The sequence below is a fragment of the Poeciliopsis prolifica genome, unplaced genomic scaffold (genome assembly GCF_027474105.1).
Source record: "Poeciliopsis prolifica strain line A6 unplaced genomic scaffold, Auburn_PproV2 SCAFFOLD026, whole genome shotgun sequence".
Lineage (NCBI taxonomy): Eukaryota > Metazoa > Chordata > Actinopteri > Cyprinodontiformes > Poeciliidae > Poeciliopsis > Poeciliopsis prolifica.
In genome coordinates, this window is record NW_026562401.1 from 2190787 (window position 1) to 2212318 (window position 21532).

At 39.4% G+C, this 21532-nt stretch overlaps 2 protein-coding genes across 2 annotated transcripts; one reads left to right on the forward strand and one right to left on the reverse strand.

Moving 5' to 3' along the window:
- The first annotated feature begins 7147 nt into the window (after positions 1-7147).
- Positions 7148-11066, forward strand: glipr2l (GLI pathogenesis-related 2, like). Its single transcript, XM_055047848.1, has 5 exons — positions 7148-7518; positions 8061-8169; positions 9162-9265; positions 9705-9782; positions 10388-11066. Exons 1-5 carry the CDS (start codon positions 7506-7508, stop codon positions 10552-10554), a joined length of 471 nt encoding a protein of 156 aa, XP_054903823.1. The 5' UTR covers positions 7148-7505; the 3' UTR covers positions 10555-11066.
- A 1728-nt stretch (positions 11067-12794) lies between these two features.
- Positions 12795-21321, reverse strand: nacad (NAC alpha domain containing). Its single transcript, XM_055047751.1, has 8 exons — positions 16636-21321; positions 16222-16470; positions 15894-15985; positions 14787-14855; positions 13662-13808; positions 13449-13583; positions 13236-13358; positions 12795-12939 (listed from the first exon to the last, which is right to left on the reverse strand). Exons 1-8 carry the CDS (start codon positions 21305-21307, stop codon positions 12925-12927), a joined length of 5502 nt encoding a protein of 1833 aa, XP_054903726.1. The 5' UTR covers positions 21308-21321; the 3' UTR covers positions 12795-12924.
- Positions 21322-21532: the final 211 nt, after the last annotated feature.

The following is a 21532-nucleotide window of genomic DNA, read 5'->3' on the forward strand; positions in this document are numbered from 1 at the left end:
CCCCAGATGCTAAGGAGCGTCCGTCGGGAGGCCCTTGCACTTTGCTTAGGGGTGGTAGTTATTTTCAGAAGCAATAATTAGGGTCTGAGTGTCAAGATTTCCCTTCGCCCCTTCAAAAAACATTCAGCTAGACAACTATTAAAGGCCATTAAATCAGCTTGGAGAGCTTATTAATTTTACTGCTCGGACACATTTAAATTGAAATATGCATAACTTAAGGAGAAGTAGAGATGGAGAAAGAAAATAGAGAAGTAGAGTCAAATGTCAGAAAGATTTACTGACCCCAAGGCTGCAGAAAGCAGCAAAGGGGAAAGGACACGGCATATACACGTGGAAAAGAGCAAAGGCAGAATGGCTTTTATATATGTATTTATGGTCAATGTCAAAAAAAGGGCATACATGAATATGTATGCTTTTCTGCTACTAGAGACAAAATATTTCCCAAATATTCTAATTACGCTCTATGTCACTTCAAGATCATTCCTGAAGCTACAGATAGAGTGTTCATTGCTTTCAGTCAGGGGTCTAGCATGAAAGTACAAGATTAAAAATCTAAAACAAACATCCAGTTATTACAAGAAAATCAACAACAGCTCTCTGAAACTTAAGCTCTTTGACTCTCAACATCTTGCCCTCCACCCTGGTTAAAATAGATTACTATGTGCCCTCTCTCCAATGATGATGAAGTGCTGGTTTTCTTTCTACTTCTAGCATAATGTTTGTGTAACAAGGAACCAACCAAAAGGACACCTATTATTATATATGCCAAGGAATTCCCACAAACCCTTCCCCCCACAAAAACTGTATTTGGCAACCTCTACAAAGAGAGATTGGTAAAAATGCCATGCAGCCATCGAGACTAATTTGTTCCTTGATGTTTTTAATACAAGTGTATTTTAAGGATGTTTGCTGGGAATATTCATATATTCCTGAGATGTTTCTTGAGACATCCCTGAAAGAGTTCTGTGATAGATCAACATAATTATGAGGTGTAAGAAACCAGTTCTAAATAAAAATATAAAAATGTGACAAGCATTTGCATCCAGCCTCTCTGAATCAAGGCTTTAAGGGTAAGTTTAACATCTATAGACAGAAATGTATTCCCATTCCCACAGTTTTTGGTACAGTTTCTCAAGCGTCTTAATGGGATTGTGCCTGGGCTTTGTCTGGGCCATTTTGACACATGTATATAATTTAATCACTAGGATTGGCTCAACCCTCCATCCCAGTTCCCAGTATTTGACACTCTTGAACAGACTTCCCTGAAGAAAAGAATTTCCTCAGGATGATGCTATCACCACCAGATGTGCTACAAATGTGCTACTGTGTGTTGCTCTACTACATAAAATATCAACAAAATGCATTGGAGTTTTTGTTTGTACTATTATATGTAGATGTTCAAGAAATAACCTTTTACAAGGTTTCAAACCCACATTGTTTTAACTTGTGGTTTTACTGGTGTTCTTATCCACAATCTTCTGTTTTTCTTTTTCTCCCTTTTTTAAAGAAGGCCTTCAGCAGAGTTGCAGTTCAAAACTTCCTGTGACCACACAGAAACGCCTTGTTGCATAAATGCGGGGTTTGGGGTGTGTGCATGTGTATCTGTTGGAGAATGAGGATGTGAGGATAATTTAATTACGAACCAGATAGAGCGGGTTACCGAGGTTAATATCCTGCATGCACTCTTCTCCTCTCCGGACACTGTAATTGCTTTAAGCACATTAGGAAGTTTATTGACTGCGATGGCCTTTTAAGACATTACATTTCTGCTTCTTAGTGTCAGACAGGAGTCGTCCAGCTCCGCTCGCTGTCTCTGTCTCCTATTTCTGCCGCAGCTCTCCTCGCCCCGTCGCTCTCTTGTTTCTGTGTGCGCCTCCCAGCCTGTGTCTGCTTAATTGAGGCTCTGTTAATATGATGAGATTTGTATAGCGGCTCATCTGCAGAGGCGGCGTGTTGAGCTTTGACTGACAGGTGATTAACTCCTCTTAACCCACTGAATCATTTGTCCTCCGTGGAACAGTTGCACTAATGACACCATAAAAGGCTTCTTGATGTGTCAAATTCTTGAGTGCAGCTCCAGAGAGAGAGAAGAAGAGCTTCTTCCCTCCAAAAGTTGTGCATCTCACTCATTTTCTTTTTCTCTTACTTTAAATCCCTCAATGAGGGCCTCCTTATGAGGATGGAGGTGAATGGAAGGAGTTATTAAAAGGTCCTCACCGCCCCCCCTGGGACCGTTAAAGAGGAATTATATGCAACCAAGTGCACTTACAGGACGCGTAAGCGTTATTTCACATTTCTGTTGCAATAAATCCACTTTCCACTACAGTCGTGGCAGGAATGGAAAATTATTTTTAGCCCAGGAAATGTTTTTGAGTGCTTTTCATAAGACATCTGCAGGAAGAATTTTATGAAGAGCTTCAGGTGAGAATAAAAAAAAAAAAAAAAAGAAGAAAATTACTGATTGGAGGGGGGAGGGAGGAATGAGAGGCATGGGGAAAGTCATTGGGAGGAGACGAAAAGCGCAGGAATGCTGTGACAGCTGACAGGGAGCAGAGCCAGGCAATAACTACAGCAGATATAGCCAATGTGAAAAGATAAATGATGTAATATCTGCATGGATCAATGTCGGTGCCTTCTCTCTAAAAGGGGCTCTCTCTATAAATTTCACAAGAGTTGCTCCAACTCTACGTGCAAAAACACACACACTTTCACACCGAAATACACACCTTCCACAATTAGAAAGAATTAAGATGAATGGCTGTGAAGTTGGAGTATCTGAAGACCACTCTGTAAATGTCTTCCTGCAGCTGTCCAGTCTCATCACCACGCAGATGGTAGAGGGAGGCGAGGACGAAATCAATTTGTTAAGATAGCAATATCAGGCTAATGAGAATTCAAGTGGCTTGACTTTTGACATGAATCTCATCGTGTCACTCACATTATGAAACCAAGAGGCCATTAACACAGAGACCAGTAGTATTCTAAAAGTGGTGTCTTTGCTAACAGTTCCACCTTGTGGTAAGTCGAACAATTACACCTGGCAGGTTTATATTCCACCAATAATACAGTAAATAACAAAGGTTGTCGATCCAGATGAGAACATATAGCCATATTAGCCTTTACATGTATATAACACAATTAGATCTCAGTTTGCACCCAGACTGGTGCTTGCATGAATTAACACAATGATTGACACATCAATTATCCATGATTTGGTTTTACTGTATCGGAGGAGGAACATTCTTTAAGCCTGATGCCTTTGCTGAAAATCTACATGCAGTTTAATGGATGACTCATTTTTGAGGCTGTCGCTGAGATTATGACTTATTGTATTCACAGCATGAACTCCTACATCAGCTGCCAGGACAAGAAAACTGCCAAAAGGAAATAAAGATACAGCAACAGCTTACACATGCTGTGTGATTTTGCACAGTACTGTGCAAAATTATGAAGCCACACGATCAAAATACCAAGACAAAAGTTTGATGTTTCACTTGAGAACAATGTTATGAGTTGTGATTATGTATTGAAAATAAAGTACAGCTCAGTAAAAAATATCAGCTACCAATCAGAAGAATAAAAATACATGTTCCTTTGTTCTGTGTTGTTTTTATAACAGTGCCGATAGAAGATATTCAACTCCTTGGATATGTTTTCCTTTTAGTTTTGAGAAATTAATCATGATCAACAAAATTTATTTTTGATAAAGTTAACCAGTCAAAAAGTTATTTTAAAATAATGACAATTTAAACAAAAACCAACGTAACATAAAATAAGTGATTGCATAAATATTTACCTCATTCAAAGGCATAGACCTAATTCAATGGAAGTTGAGCCGATTGTGGTCTCAAAATGAATTAAATGGACACCATAGTAAGTATGTCTCTAGTGATTGTAGCATAAAGTTGCCTATGTTCACTGGCTGACCAGACTTCCTGGTTGCATTATGTGAAGACTAAAGAACAGCGCAAGAAAATCTAACAAAATTCTGTTGCAACTAGAACTCATGAAAAGCTGCTCTGAGTACAAGCAGAGCACATAAAGGCACATGTAAATGCAAATGTTGGCAAACAACAAAAATTATTCTTTAGAAGCAACATAAGAACCATAACAAACACATAAGTGCATAAACAAACATTTTTCTTCGCTGAACTTTGTTGCAAATTCAGCATCAATCTCAACACAAAACATTGTCGCAGTTGCTTTTATTTAACTTTACAAATTTTAAGTCTAAGCTTAGAAAACTTTTAGATCAGCCTAGAATAAATATACAATTGATCTAGAGCTAAATATGGTTTCCATATAGCTTCCACATCAAAATTATGGTCTGTTGCTGGATTGATCTAGATCTGTAAACTGCAGAAATCACAGCTGGGTTCCTGCCTGGTCACTTTCTCCAACTTCTGCTCCACATACAATTCACACCTGTCTCCTCTGTTCGATGCTCTGTCTCTGTACTCACGCACAGGTGAAACTAGTTAAGCCATTAGTTTGCTCCCAGGCTTCATTCTACATCGTATTGCAGTTCATTCTAAAACCACTGGGTGTTGCACTTGAGCAACAGGATTTCAGTCCTGAACGACTAAAGCTGTCTATAAGCAGTGTGTTACGCATTCATGTACAGTATGCGGCAGTACGCACCTTGAAGTTGTTTGCGATTAGCAATAATAAAATGGAAGAAGAAGCAGAAGCGCCATTTTATTCAAGTGAGCCTCACTGAACAACAGGAACGAACCTGCTTTAATCTTATCCAACACGTGTTTATTAATAATGGAGGATAAAACTGCTGCAACACTTACAAAGAGCATTACTCCTTGAATCTCCTAACAAAATATGACATCGCACCCAACACTGCATTTTTATTGCATATCTATGTTCTGCTGCTATCTTATATTGTTGTGAGAAAGTGCCACTTAAATTGTACATATCTGAAGGTAGGATGTGTCAAACTCAAATGACAAAAGTACATTAGAACACATCCATATTTAATATTTTTTGGAACTTTACATTTTTTTGTCATTAGTGGAATGCTTCTGATTCCGAATGAGGCCAAAATGTGAGGTGAAGAGCAGGAAACCTGGACAAAGACTCCAAACTGCACTAATCTGTGATGTCAAAAATTATACATCCTTCACTTACTTGTTTTAGACCACACTTTCTCTAAATGAGCAAATTTTCTGCTCAAAAAAATTACTGCAAGGTTTTCAGGCTGTAAAGCAGCATAGTAACCCTAAACCATCATAACACCACTACAATGTTTGACTGTTATTCTAAAATGCTATTACCATCAGATGTAACAGGGGGCTTCCCAAAAAAATCGATTTTTAACTCTTAATCATAATCCTTGAGGATCATCAATAATTTTTTTCTCCTTAATCTTAAGCTCTTTTTAAAATCAGCTTTGGTTTTTTTCCTCCTGTTGATGCTATTTTGACAAATCTCTGTCTTGGTATTGGAATAATGGAGGATCTTGAGTGACCTCCAGGATGGGTTGTCAATTTGATCTCATGGTGATTTCGGCAGGCTAGCACTCCTGTGATGGTCCATCCCTGTTTCATTATTTCTCTCTTTGTGAATAATGACTCTCACTGTGAATCACTGGATTCCATAAACCTTAGAAATGACTTTGCAACCCTTTGAAGACTGGTTTCTGAATCGCTTTTGCCTTCCGGTGTGATGCAGGTGTGTGGGTATGTGAAGATACACAACAAGAAAAGAATCTCTTTCATGAATTTTACTTCATCCAGTGATGGGTAAGTTGCAATGCCAGCTGAGTTGTTCTAATTGAAGAACTGGGTTTTTTTTTTCCCCCTCTGGCTCTCGCATAAACGGCGTTTTGTAGTGCACATGCAGCGAGCTGCAAGAGCCATAACCACAACACAGAACACAGAACTAATAAATTTTACGATACTAATGTTGTCTCCAGGGCTGTGTTGCGTTTACTGACCTGACAAAGGCTCAGAAAAACTAAAACAAAATGCAAAACCAAGCATAGAGGCTTATAAACACTCCAAAGTTTATTCACTCCCAGGTCTAACTTTTTAGATCTGGGCATGAAGTGTTGCTTTGAGGGATCTTTCAGCCTACTCCATGTTGTCATATGAATTGTAATCAAATAACTTCTTTATTCTACTAGTGGGAGAGTATTCAAGCCTGCACCACCACATGGATTTATTTTCCTTGTCTTCAAAGTGAAGAAGATTTGTCTCTTGTCTCTTGTCTTTGGGATGCTGATTGACCAATTATTCTTGTTTAAATGAACTGGTTTGTTTTCTTCCATCCATTTGTGCAGCTGTCGTTTCATTTGCGTTTTAGTGCTCTGCATTCTTTGCTCCAAACTGTTCAGCACAATTTGTTCTTGAGTGTTTCATCCAATTTGTTTTTGATATTGTTGTTAGATGGAAAATTCTCCAGACTGTTAAAAGCTTCAAGCTGTTTTGTTGTTGTTGTTGTTGTTGTTGTTGTTGTTGTTAAAACCGCTGTCTGCTGACATGGCTCATCTGTGTTTGGTTCACATAAGAGTTTAGTCATCTTAAAATTTAAGCGTTTGTGTTTTATTTTAATATTGATTGTTTACATGAGTCTCAACTTTTACAAAAAGGGCACATAGACAGTTTTAGCAGATCTGAGTAATGAGATGTTGTGTGAATAATAACATATTCAGTTCTGATTTGTCACTGTCACTTTTTATTTGGATCTTGGGAATGTCATTTATTCTCAAAATGTAGCATACCTCATCGAGACAAAACAAATAGTTTCATCCTGCTCTGTAGTTTGATTGATAGTGACTCATTTTCTTCTTGAATATCAGAGTCAGACGGCAAGTAGCTCAATCACAGACTTTTTTATATAGAGTCAAAATTAGGTTGTCACTTTCATTTGAGAATATTGTTGATTACTTAGAAATGCTAAAAGATAGCAAAGAACCTAAAAACAGAGCAACAGAAGGGAAACTACTTATTTGTTCCCACTATATACTATCCAGTACAATGCTGCATCATTGCAATGAAAATTAAATGAATGGCCATGTGGTTCAGGCCACAACAAGCTTAAAGACGGAGTGTGTCTCGTAAAGATGATGTCATCAATGACTGAACGGCCTCCTCTTTCATTTGCAGAATTGAAAGGGGGTGGGTGTGTTCTCTTCTGGTCCATAAAGATAGCTGATGACCTGTAGATACTGGACTGTTTGGCAAGACGGAAAGAGCTCCAGGTTATGCTGAGTGAGGAAAAATGTTGATTTAGAGCAAATGTTGTGCAATGATCACTGCAACAAGAGGAATGTCTGAACAGGAACTACAAACTTTCTGTAACATGAAGACTGTGAAAGTGTGAGAGACAAGAAAGGCTTGAAACAAATGGATTGGTAGCTATTTCAGAGGGTCGGCTTGAAAGGTCCAGCAGCAGGAGGAGAGCGAAAGCAAATTGGAAAGAAGAGCAGGCACAAAACAGGCTGACTTCACTCTGCACTATTAATCTCACTGAGGACTGAGTGATTCAGCACCATGGGAAAATCCGGTAAGAAGAGACTGCAGTCTGACGGTTGTAACACAAATGTTCTGTTTTGGGTTTTTTCACTCATTGATTCACAACTTTCCAAGACAGAAAAATCACTTGTGTGATCTCGACAGTTTGTTGGTGTTCAAGCTTCATCATAATGCAGTACAAAAAATATTGTGAACTGTAAAAAAAAAAAAAGAACACTAAAAGCTGTTTTTCTGCTCTTAATTTGATTACTTTGATTCTTGTTAGATTCCTAGAAAACAATAGTAGAATCTGTCCTTCTGTTTTAGTCTGTGTACATATTTGAATGTACCTATTGTGTCAGCACTGGGGATTGGGCCAATGAGTGATAGGCACTGAGTAGCCTTGTGGAGAAGTGGGTGACAGCGGGTCGCTGGGTATGATCTAGCAGACGTTTTCTTACTCACGATATGAGGTCATTCAGTCTCACCATCACAGCTCTGAGGTCATGCATGAGTCTCCTTGTGGTATTGTTATATTCCTGCTGTCGTCAGACGTCTAACCATTCCCCTCTCTGATCTGTCTCCTTCTCTCAGCCTCCAAGCAATTTGCTGAGGAGGTGCTGCAATGCCACAATGAGTACAGGAAGAAGCACCAGGCTCCTCCACTAAAGCTGAGCAGCAAACTGAGCAGAGATGCTGCTCGGTGAGATACAGCACACAACACACACAGATTAAATTACAAAGCTAAAGAGAAAAGGTTTACTGTCTATCAGTCATTGCCAAAGTTCAAACAAAAACATATTAAATGCAAACTTAATGTATCCAACGTGTGTTTCCGATTCAAAGAGGTTTGGTATAGATTCAAAGGTTAAAGGGAATATACTGATGTTTAAAGTGAGAGGAGGCATTCTTTATCAATATCAAGTCCCCAGCATGATAGCAAAGACAGACTTTGTGTGCATAACAGCTGAACTGCACCTGTTCTTTCTCTCACACACACAGAAACACAGAGGAGTCTGTGTTCCTGTATGAGAGACAAACTCAGTTTGTCCTGAGAGTCTCATCCCAATAGCTTTTTAGATGTCAGGCTGTGAGACTTTTTTCAATCAAAAACCAATAATATTGCACAACTCCCATGTCATACCATTGGGGTAGGAAGATGTTGAATTGTAGGTAAAACAACAATCTTCCATGATTATCTTCATATTTGTCTGATGCATCTATAGCCGGTATTGTACATCTGTCAGATGGAGTTTTTGTTAGTTTCGTTTGATTAAAACAGGTCTCTCTTGTAAATGAGATCCTGGAGCTCAATGAGAAACCTCTGTTAATAAAACAAATATATGTATATAATACAAAAGGTACACATTTTTTTGTAAAAAAATTGCACTGAACGAGAATCAAAATTGCGAAACGTCTTTATACACCACATGTACCACATGTTAGTACTACCAATGTACTAACAATGGTAGTACATTGTTACCAAACATTGCAGCAATAACCCATTAACTATGCATCTTTATTTCTCACTACTTTATTTGTGTGTGTGTGTTTTTGTTTTTTGTTTTTGTTTCAAATAAATAATAATTTTGTGTCACAAAATGTTTTGTCACAAAACATTTTTGGCAATGATATTTTTTGTTACTAAGCTTAATGAAAAAAGACTGAATTCTTTTTTTTTTTTTTTTTTGTAAGTTATGCTGAAAGTCTGGCTAGCACAAGAATCCTGAAGCACAGTATGGAGTCCAGCAGGGGGAGCTGTGGAGAAAACCTGGCTTGGGCTTCTTATGACCAAACGGGTAAAGACAAATAAAACCTCATTTTTATAACATTGCACATATGTTTAAGCTTTGGAGCATTCCTGGTGAAGTTAAATCTATGCATTAGATTATTCTCCCCTTGGTTTAAAAAACTAAAACATGTCAGCAGGATCTGTATGTAGAACCAAAAGTAAATGCTGTGTCCTGACTGCCAGTTGGTGCAGCTGAACAGCTGGACTCTATTTTCCCTCCACTTCAGACACTATGACTCATTGCAGAAAAATGTCAGTTCAGGACAAATATTGATAAAACAGCCCAGCAATTACTGACAAAAAAAAAAGTATCAATATAAGCCCCATGAGACCAAGAGGAATTTGCTCCAAATTACATCCATTGCATTTTAATGAGGCATTATTAATATGGTTGCCCTTTAGACTAATGATGTTTTTTTTTTTTGTTTAATTCATTGCTGATGTAGGGAAGGATGTGGCAGATCGCTGGTATGAAGAAGTCAAGCAGTACAACTTCAGCCGCCCTGGATTCTCCTCTGGCACTGGTGAGATTCACGCTGCCTAATGTTTTGTCTCTTCTCATCTTTTCTTTTCTCTCTCAGTTTGTCAACAGCTTCTTCGCCTGCGATGTCGTTTTGTGTTTACATGCTGTCACTTTCGCTTTTTCTCACTGTCACATTTGCGCAGGCGTTGGGTGGCTGGTTGTTATTTTTGAGCTAATATAGTCAGTGTGTGACTTGGTGTCCCTCCAGTGGAAAACCAAGGGGAAAGTCACAGTCATATTTATAGATGACAGACGCACATGCCTCATCTAGTCTGCGCAAATTCTGACACATGGTCTCCCGCATCTTCAAACACAGTGTGCGGGTTAGTGTAACTTACTAACACAAAGTGGATCACTCATAGCCACTGCAGTGATTCACGAAGATTCATGTTACATTTCCTGTAAGAGAAAGACGGGATAAGAACTGAAAGAGGGAAGGGAGACTGATTTAGGGCTGCGTGATGCTGGAAAGAAAATTCCCCCTTTTATAAATGTTTTGGGAAACTTAAGTGCCTGAGTGCACAGCTGCAGCAATTTTCAAACAAAATGTTTTTCACTCTTGCTGCATGTTCATGTTTTTCTTTTGACTTTCTGTGTCACCTTCAGGTCATTTCACTGCAATGGTGTGGAAGAGCAGCAAGAAGCTGGGTGTGGGAAAGGCCACAGCGTCAGATGGCTCTTCCTTTGTCGTGGCCAGATATTTCCCAGCAGGGAATATAACGAACCAGGGACACTTTGAGAATAATGTCCTCCCATCTAAAACTGCTTCCTGAAGAAATGTTGATCCCCCTGGACTTTACTCGGGGCCCAAAAACATTCGATTAGATTTAAAGGGGAAAAGCTACCTCCCTTGCAGAGCTCTGGACAGTACAGCGGCACATTGTGCAGGCTAAAAACCCAAACTGCAATATTGCAGAATTTCAAAAGATAAAACACACACAGACTTCTGCACCTATGAAGATCTTTATAGGGCAGAATCTTCAAATTGCCTAACACTTTTGTAACTAGATTTTTGCTGTCTAAACATAATTTTCTCCTAAATTTGTACACTAAAGTAATATTTCATTTATTTTTCTCTCCTTTTTGTAAGAATGAGTCCTGTTTGTAAGAATGAGTTAATATGGAGAAATAGTCACCGACATGCTGACATATTACCTGGATTTGAAGCTGATGGCTGTACATGTTAGGAATGTTCTTGTTATTGCCCCTTCTTGTTAGACAAGACAGGGCTTGTGTTGTTTTTCATATTCTAACTTTTTTTTTTTTTTACAATAAAGCTGAAAGATTGTCATAACAAAACAGTTTGTGATAACTTGAAATGTCCAGTTAGTTTGGTTTTGACTACACAAATGTTCTATTAATATTTTCAGAGTCTGTTTGGTTGTATATATATATATATTGGTTGTATATATATTGTATATATACACACACACACACACACACCGTATATGCTTTCAAGCAAGCATATTAACTTGCATTGAAATGGTATCAGAAAAGAATACAGTGCTCTACGAAGGCAATAATGTCCACAAACCTTGTATTTTATTGGAGTCTTATGTAATAGACCAACAGAACTCATGACAAATTAGTGAAATAGAAAAGATGAACTTTTATAAACTTTCTTCAAACTAAAGTCTGAAAAGTGTGGCATAAATTCATATTAAGCCCCATTTACTCTGAGATCTCTTAACAATATTGATAATTGACTGATTGATAATTCAGTTTGAATTATGCCTGAAAGCTCAGAGATTAACAGAGATCATAACAAAAGTCTAGGAACATAGCAGACATGTTATTCAGAAAGATGTGAAGTTTAAGAAAAGTTAGATTATAAACATTATTTGAACAAGAGTGACAAGAATGGAAAAGTGGAAAGAACGGAAAATGCAAAGCTACCAAGGCATGGTCTAAACTAGTTTCCATGTGCAGCTGCAGGGATGCACTGCTAAGAAACTTTTGAAATACATTCTACAAATCTGACCTTTTGTGGAAGAGTTATCACAAAAGGAGCTGATAAGTCATTTTATCAGCTCCTTTATCAGCACAAATGAAACCAAAATAAAATGTTTTGGTCCCGCATACAAATCGTTCTGTTTTGGAAGGAGACCAACACTGCATTCACCAAACGCAACTGTAAAACATGGTGGTGGAAACATCAGGCTGTGGGTTCGTTTTCCACCTAAACAAAATACAGAACATTTCTGGGAGAAAACCTGTGAAAGGAGGTAAAACACGTGAGACGGGTGAAATGTTGCTTTCCATCTGCAGTCGGAACTCCATAATTCTGATCTCCAAGTCAGAAAATGTGAGAAACTCACAGCTACCGCTTGTGGCCGGATTTCAATATGGGCCACTTCTTACACCAGCACTGTGGTGGAAATATTTATACAAGACACACTTCTGCGAGTAGGTCTAAAATTAATCTTAAGGTCTAAAATTAATCATGTAGCACCTTCAGTTCTAAACTGAACAAATTAAAAGTTGTGTTTTCTAATAGAAAGTAAAACTTAAAACAATATTCATGCTACTGTGAACTATCTATTTGGGCTCTGCTTTGTTGAAATCCTGACTTCTTAACTGTAGCGCTGTTTCCTTGGGCGCAACATCAAACCCAAGTTTAGACTTCAGATTGTAGTATGTTCAAATCAATACCTACTGCAAGAATTAGAACCAAAATCTGAATAAACAACGTGGTTAAGCTGGTAGAGGCATATCGCATTTCAGCTATAATCGTAATGAATGAAGAGCATTAACTCAGAGGCCAGAATGTACATGCACACCACACTTTTCAGGTTTAGGCTTGGAAAGAAATTTTAAGTCAAATATCCTTCCCTTTCCATTTTATAGTTGCACAATACTTAGTCCATCACATAAAACCCAATAGAGTACATTGTTTTGCGGTTCAAACGTGACAAAATACTGACTCCAAGGCACCCATTTTTCTAAATGTGGGTTGGTTTTTAGTCCCTTCATAGTAATCATCCTCAGTATTTTGTCAGAGTCCACACTGGAACTTGTCTTAGACTTTATTTAGCAGACTGGGGATGCAACATACAGCAGCAGCGATACAGAAGAGTACGCAGTATTTAGGCTTTATAGGCAGGAACAAGGGAGCCGGGAATCAAATTGTCCTCAGTGCTCACTCACATGGTCAGCTCCTATGAAGAAAAATAAAGAACAAACATTGAAACAAGGCAATTTCCAGAAAATCCAGAAAGAAATGCGTCATTGACCTGAACATTAGCCATTGCTGCCATCTAGTGGACATAGAACGTAACAACAAAGCAGTTTCTCAGCTACAACTCTGGGATTAAACTAATTTGTGCTCCGTTTTCTCCTATCAACCTTCTCCCTTTCCCCCTCTGCTCTCTGGCTATGACTCATTGTTTTGATTATCATTTGCCCGCCCCCTCCCAGCCGGATCCTCCTTCCTCCATCCCTCCTTTGTCCTTACCATGATGGCATTCACAATGTCGTTCTTGTTGTGTTTGAGTGCGCGGATGGCCTTGGCTCGTGACACATTGGCCTGAGCCATCACCAGTTCAATGTCCCTCTGCTCCAGACCGCCATCATCCACCTGACGTGCAGAAAGGAACAAAGCAAGCAATGTTGCATTCAAGATTCAGTGAAACATCCCTGCCAGTTTGACAAGACTCATCTTATTTACCTCTTCCTCCTCCTCTTCACTCTCCTCCTTGATTGTGAGACTTGGTGGGACAGGTGGGGCTAATGGAGAGGGGGAAACAGGCACCTTGAATTTCTCTGCTGCTGCTTTATGAGCCTGCTGAGATAAGTCCTCAATCTGCAGAAAAGAAGAATTGAAGAGGTTAGAAGATAGAAATATAAAGATGATTTTATGATCAAAACACAAAAGATTTACCTTTGCTTCTCCAAATACAATATAAATGTCAGACATCGGACTTTTGAAAACATCTGGTCTGGTGATGACAAACAAGATACTCTTGGACTTCCTGATAGTTATTCTTGTCACACCATGGACTGGCTTCAGACCCAGTTTAGACATCGCCTACAGACAGAGTTTCAGGGTTAGGAACTGAAATAACCACTGGTTTTACTTAAACTTAAATCTTAAACTTGAAAAAATAAATAAATAAAAACCAAAAGAGTTTTCTGCATCATACACTGTAGATCTTCAAATTTCATCCCTGTATAATTGGCAGGTGTTTGTGATCTAAAAACTTTGATGCAAAATTTTTCACTTGACCAGCAACCTGTGCAATTTGACTTAAAAACAAATTTATTAGGAAGAAACATAAAACTTTTATTTAAGAGCTGAATCAAGGTGAACAGACTTACACACCTAAAAAAAATCAATAGTATAAAAATGACTCTGATGAATGTGTTGATGAATGACAATTGGCACAAAAAAAGCCAATTAAAATTAATTTTAATTGTAAAATGAATGTTGCATGTCATGAAACTTGGTGGTAGTATCAAGTTCTGGGGTTGCATTTCTTTAAATTGAACAAAGTGTTTTTCAACATGCGTGCAATAATAAACAGATCCAAAAACCAGACAGTTTTGATCCAAAACCTTCCATATGAAGATGGATTTCATTGTTCAGCGTCACAGTCAGCCAAAATATATCACAAAATCAACAACCACGTGTTTTCGCCAAAGGAATTTGTGGATCCAAGAATAGAACTAAAAATATCTGGAGTCGCCCAAAGAGGACAATAGATCTGACAGATTTGGAGAACTTTTAAAAGTACCTTAGAGAGGGAACATATTAAGAAGCGGCACACTGAGAGTTTCCTGCTTCATTTGTCTTCATGACCCAATGATAATGAGCAAAAAATTTTTGCTCATTACCTTAAAATTCAGTTTAAGGTAAACTTTGTAAGCTCTAAACTGCTAATATGCATCTGATCCTACTGCGCAATATTGTTAAAATAATGTGAAAGCTGAGGCAATAACATATTTTTATCACTGGTAAAACATTTGATCACAGCTTTACGCTCATCTATACAAGCATCACTCTGACCTTGCGTGCCTTCTTCTCACTGCGGCTTTGTTTTGGTCTGTTCAATCCATCATCTGCAGCAGAAACACACTGGAAGAAAAAAATCAGTAATGTTTACTTTTAAAAATCTTAGAAAGCTTTTGAGTTTTGATCATCAGTTTCATAACAAAATGTCAGATTTGTTAATACAGCAAGAAAAACTACTGTTTTTATTTTGAGCCAATAGGAACAGATTGGCCTATTCCTTGTAGTAAGAGCTTCAAGGAAAAGGTAGCTCTTTGCAAACTACAATTGTTGGTTGCAAAAATTGCAAAGTGCAATTTTTTTATTACAGTTTGCAATCAAATATAGTCTATATTGAGCTTTCATAGCTAAATCAAACTTCAAAACTTTAAGATTTGTAGGACAAGAGCAGGAAAATGTAAGTGCATATTGTGACCTATGTTAAGGTAATTTGACCATATGTTAGAGGTTTTCTAACTTTGATTTTAACTGTAGATTTTTTTTGTTTATTATCTTTCATCTCAACACATAGGGAGTATGCAAGCTCATATCTAAACTGTTTTTAGACAGTTGCTAATTTATATATGAAGTACCAGGACAGGCAAATCAAATATTTTTACACAATCTGGAAGGCCAAGAAAAGTCTGAAAAAGTATGGAGTTCGGATCAAATATTTTCTATCAATGAAAAATGTTGTACTGGCAAACTGTACTAATTTCTTCTTTCCACTACCGTCTCCTCCCTCGGTTATTGTTCCCCAATAACTATTTCTTGTAACTGTCCCTGTTCAAATATCTGCTATAAATTTAAAACTAATTTAACTAATTTAAGACAAAACTAAATATTTTGTCTTAGAGTTTGACGAGAGCATTATGCTAATTTTGGGATCCATACATAGTTTGGGATATAAAGATGAAGTAAATAAATACACAATACCATAAAACAACATTGCCTTACAACAAAAAAAGACACAAAATTTATCAGATGTTATCAGAAATTTTAACAAACCCATCATTACAAATTTAAGCTGTTCTAGAATAATGTTATTTATCCTTTAGAAAACCATTTTTATATCATAATAATAAGGAAGTTATTTTCGCTTATAAAGTCTTTAGATGGACTTACGGGTGGTTCTGATGGTCTCAGAGGCTCTAGCTCTTCCAGGTCAGGCATCGAACCTTCACTCTCAGATTCATTACAGGAGGCCACAGCGGAACCTAAAGGCAACATGTCCCAGGGAAATATTCTGTCATAGTAGTGCAAACTACATATAATTTGTCAATTAAATTAGTTCTTTACGTTATTGGTGCTATGTAATTCTTAACATTCAACTAAATTAGCAACTACAAAACCAAAGGCAGACAGAAAATCTGGGTGTGCAGCAGAAAACTAAGGAATTCTGGGTATCTCTTTATCTCACTTGAGAAAAAGAAAAAATAAGAAAGAAACTCACTGTTATTTTTAACAGATAGATCAATCTCTTCACAAACGTTGAGGTTATGAGAGATTGAACAGCCTGACTGTCTGCCGGTTGGTTGGCGACCAGAGAAGGGTTGGATTTCTCGCTGATCTGCTGGATCAGACTCATTTTTCACTGATCCATCTCTGTCTTCCTCAGCTTCCCTATGCTTAGACGTGTGACCCCGCTGGAGCCGTCCGCCATGATGCTTTTTGTCTGATTCTTCTTCAGTTGCACTAGCACCTTACAGGGAAGAAATGTATCAATATGCATATTCTACAATCATTTGAACATTTTCTAATTCATACACATCAGACCAGAGGACGATTTTGTTTCCCTCTTTTCTGAAAAATGGCCGTCTACAAGTATAGGGCCAAGAAGATTTAAGTTTCCAGCGTCTGCACTCACCTCTGGAAATGTCTTGGGTGTACCAAGTACAACCATCCTTTATCTGTTTCTGAGACTGAGTGTTGAAAGTACACTCTGAATTTTGATGAGATGACGATTCTGGAACATATTCTGAATTTAGATTTCCAGTTTCTTGGGTGGCTTGGGACAAGACTCCTAGCATGACAGTGGGCAATTGGGATGAAGAGACACTTTTAGATGATGGTGTTGAAAAGACATCAGTGACTTCTGGGGGGCTGTTGTTGGAGGAAATTTCAGAACCAGCAGACTTAGGAGTCATAGACTGTAAAGATTCCTGTTGCGTGGAAAGAACAGGTTGGGATTCCTGGACAGGCGTGGAAAGGCCATCCATTGACTCTGTTGAGGCACAAGGTAGGGAGGAAGAGGGGGATCTCATAGCCTGAGCATATGAGATACTTTTCTGAGGTTTGCTGGGGCCTGTATCTATGTTGTTATCATTAAGGTCCACAGTAATTTGTGTCTGACTATCAGCTGATGGTCTGTTATCAAGTACTTCTTGTTTCTGCTGTAAATCTTGGTCCGTTGCCATAATTGGACTGAGGTTATCTCTTGTACGTCTGTTTAAATTACATTGTGCCTGCCTTAAAACTTTTCCATCAGGACTGCCATGATTATAGCTCTCCATCTGTGCAACAGACTCAACTTTGTCTAGTCCAGATGTCCTCTGCTGAAAGTCAGAGGATGAAAAGTTGTTAGCATTGTAGTCTTTCTTAGTTTCAGTCATCTTTGTAACCCAATCTGAGTATCCATCTCCTGAAATGTTTGGTAGAGCAGGAGCTTTCTTTGGTTCTTGAACAGGCTCTGGGCTAAAGTCATTAAGACCACCCGTCTGAGACGCCCTATTTCTATTCTGCTTCCTTCTCTTGCCTTTTGCAGAGGCAGCTTGGGTATCTGTGCAAGGTCCTACCTTTTGTGTGAGCCTATCAAAGGGATCTGAGTCATTCAGTGCAGAAAAGAACCTATTTTGACTTTCATCCATCTTATTTTTTTCATCACTTCTTTGTTTTTGTTCGACTTTGAGCCCTTCCTCCCCTGCATTACAAGCAACACCATGCTTTCCTAAAAAGGCATCTTTAGTCTTTGGTTCATTCATACTTCTGGTAATTTCAGCACTGACATCACTTTTTTTTTGGTTGTGTTGCTGATGTTCTGACATCTCCGTGCCATCTTTACAGGTGCTTCTCAGTCTGGCGATGTTAGACGTGCATTTTGCAGGGAAAGATCCAAACGATCCCTCTGGCAAAGAAAATGCTTTATTCCCAAGAGAGATTGACTGATACTGTGTAGTAGAATCACATCTTGACTCAGCTTTACATGGTGAATCAGGGTTTTTGGGTTTTGCAGCTCCATTAGGCTGAGTGTCAGATGAGGAAATACAAATGCTATCTTTGAATGATAGCATTTGTTTTGTGTCTGGCGCTTGGTTTATGTGATCCTCTGTTGGTTTTTGTTCTTTAGGAATTCTGTCAGAAGTCTGAAGAGGCACCTCTTCAAGTGGAATATTAGACACAGAGTCTTTGATAATGACGCTGACGCTCTGAGGTCTCATTTCATCTGACAGAGCATTCAGACTCCCATACATGCCTTCATTCAAGCATGTAAAGTCAGTCGAACTCTTCCAGTTGTCTTGCATTTGTGTTTCCTTGTTATTGTTGTCATTGTCTGGATTCAAATTACTTATGTCATCTGGAAACCTGGCACTTCCATCCTCTCCTCCCCCTGCTTCTGAAATCTCTTCAATAGATTTCCAATGAGCGAGGTTGGACTCACAGAGCCCCTCTTCAACCAATTCTTTATCCAACATTTGGTCATTCTTTCCACTCTGACTGTTGTTATCTTCCTCATCCAGAATAGAACTGAGAACATTGTCATAGTTTTCGCACAGTTCGCTGCTCATATTGGAAACCAAAGCTGTCTCTGTCCTTTGGCCTTCTGTATCACACATTAGAAGACTCTCTGCCTCTAATTCATACCTCTTACCCAGGGACAAAGACAGTGATTCACCTGCTCCCCAGACACCAAACTCCGACCCTGACCCAAATCCCAGGCCAAGCCCCAAACCCACCCTGGCATCACTCCATGCCCCAGATTCAGGGACCATGTCTCTGCTTGTATCTGTTTCTGAATTTTCTCTTTTGGGAGATATTGCAAGAGGGGAGTGTAAGGATCCAACAGCTCCTAGTACCCCATCATCTGTACCCAAAGTGTTCTCGCTTAGGTTCTCCAGAGAAGAGTCTCTCGGGCAGTGTTCAGGAGTCAGGGGGAAGTTGTCACCAAGTTCTGAAATGATTTCTGTGGAAGTGGAAACAGGGATATTACTGGGGTTGGAATTTGAATCTTTAGGAGAGGACAGAACAACAACACCCTTATTCAAATCATTGGTAGGAGTAATAATATTCAGTGGTGGAGAAGAGTCACTTGATTTAGACTCTACACTTTCAGAATCAGCTGGGGCATACTCAGTACTATGGCCAAGCTTGGTGTCAGAGTTGCTGTTAGGACCTGACCTACACATAGGTCTCCCTTCTACCAGCACATCATATTTACCACAGAAAGACTTTGACAGTGCAACTCTGCTTGCTCCAACAGTTCTTTGACTTTCAGAATGGCCATGACGAGGTTTTATAAGCAATTTGAAAGAGTCCCTTTCAGGTTCTTTTGTCTGCTCAGTTTGATCACAAGGTAGTTTCAAGGCAACAACTTTCATTTTAGGATTTTCCTCAGGTACATCTTTTGTATTCTCCTCCACAGGCGTGGTAGATTGAGAAACGTTGATGTAATCAGTTTCAGAAGCAGGTGATGCAGGAACTGCAACAAGGGTAGAGAATAGATTAGAACAGGGATTCTCTTGAGGCTCCACAAAAGGATTTAAAATAGCACCAGTACTTATCTGGCTTTTCCCTTCATTCTCAATGACTTGTTCTGAAGTTTGAACTGGTTGCTGGTTATGTGCAGGTTTATCTGAGGTTTTTCTTTCATCTGTTTTAATGGCAGATTTGACATCAGGATCAGGTTGGCGTTCAGGGCATATAGGCACTTCCAGGGGTGTTGGTTCTAAGTAGTTTTCTTTTGGGTGGGCTACAGAGCTTTTAGACTGATGGGTAGCTTGAGACTGATCCATTTGTGTATCCATGTATAGTTGTGTGTTCATAGAGCCCTGTTCAGCCTCTGGTTGGATTTCAACTGGATTTGAACCATCTGCGGGCAGCGGTTCTAGGGATTGTGCATGCCTCTCAGTGCTGTATAAACGTTCATCTTCCTCCCCATTATAAGAGGCCGAATCTAAAGAGTCGTCTGTATCATCTTGGAAGCAGAAAGATTCATCCAACCCTTCATTGATTGATGTTTCTGAAAGTGAATGAAGGAAAGAAGCTGAGCTGTCCTCAGCCTCATCTTCCATAGCTTTGCTATCACACACATCATCATCGTTATCATCTTCTTCTTCTAGTTTCTCCTGTTCTTCCTCTTCTTCCACAACCTTTACCTCTACTTTGGTTTCCTCGTGTTGCATGTTTGCATCCTCAACTTTATCTTCCCCTTCATCACTATCAGGTGTGGAGTCAGCAATCTGATCATTATAATTGTAATCATCATGATCCTCTTCATCATCTTCATCATCATCCTCTACATCTGCCTCCTCCTCTCCTGCTGCATATGCATCAACATCCTTTCTTTCATTTCTGTCATTGACATCTATGTCATTTTCTTCTTCTGTGGGGAAAAGGGTGATTTCCATTGAGTCAGCCTTGAAGATTAGGGTAGTGTGAAGGGGAAATGAGATGAGGGAGGCAGGTATCATCCTTTCCTCATCTGGTATATCATCAGAACATGCAGCTTGCGAGAGTATGAAGGAGCTTGGGCCAAGCCTATCAAAGGCTCCAGGGCAGAAGGCATCCATGGGGAGCAGCGGTGAATCTGGGCTGAAGCTGGAAGATGCCACAGTCATGTTCTCAGTATCAGAGGTCAAAGTGGTGGGGGAAATATCTGGGTTGGCCTCCATCTGCCTATAATGTTCTTCTGATAAACATCCCTCCAGATTTAATCTTAGGCCTGTCTGCATGTGCCTAGAGTACTCTGTTCTCTCAACAGTGTGCTCCTCTAATGGGTAAAATGAACTTTCTGATTCCCCTTCATCATCCTGGGAGTCACTGCTGCTACTGCTTCTTATTGGGAGTGAACTCCCAGTCACCCAGCACGGACGACAAGTTTCCCTGGAAATCTTGACCTCCTCCCCTTTTAGAGTCTCATCTTCCTCAGGAATCACTGTGTCTGCTATACCTAACTGTGAATTCATAGCAAAATCGCTAGGATGGTACAAGCTGAAGTCACTGGCCCTATCGTCCTCTCGTTCTGGGGCTGATCGACCCTTCTCCTCTGCAACCTCATCTCCAATTTCTGACAATGAACTCACAAAGCAAGCAGGCGCCTCTTGCGTTTCTTCTACAAGGAGCAAGTTAGGAGAAGTGGATGGGGAGGTGGAGGATGTATAAGATGATGCCCAACTGCCTCCCTCTGCTGTAATGTAAGAGCCAGATGGAGAAGTGAGAGGGGAACAGAGGTCCTCACTGTCAGATGGAGAACCAGGAGAAAGAGGGGATGCTGGGGAGCCAGGGTAGGAATGATGTTTAAGGTGCGAACAGCGGGTGACCATTTTGATTGGAGTGGATGGAGATAGGAAGTAGGTTCAAGAGATGAGGGAATGCCAACTCGTAGGGGGTCAACAGGACAGACTGGCTCAGTGAAGGACAGAGCAACTGGACAAGACAGATCTGAAAAAGGGAGTGAAGGCACTTCATCTACAGAGAGGGTCTCTTTGTCTTCCTTACTGCCTGTTACTTCGTCATCAGTTGTGATTGGTTTTGGAGAAGAGGGAAAA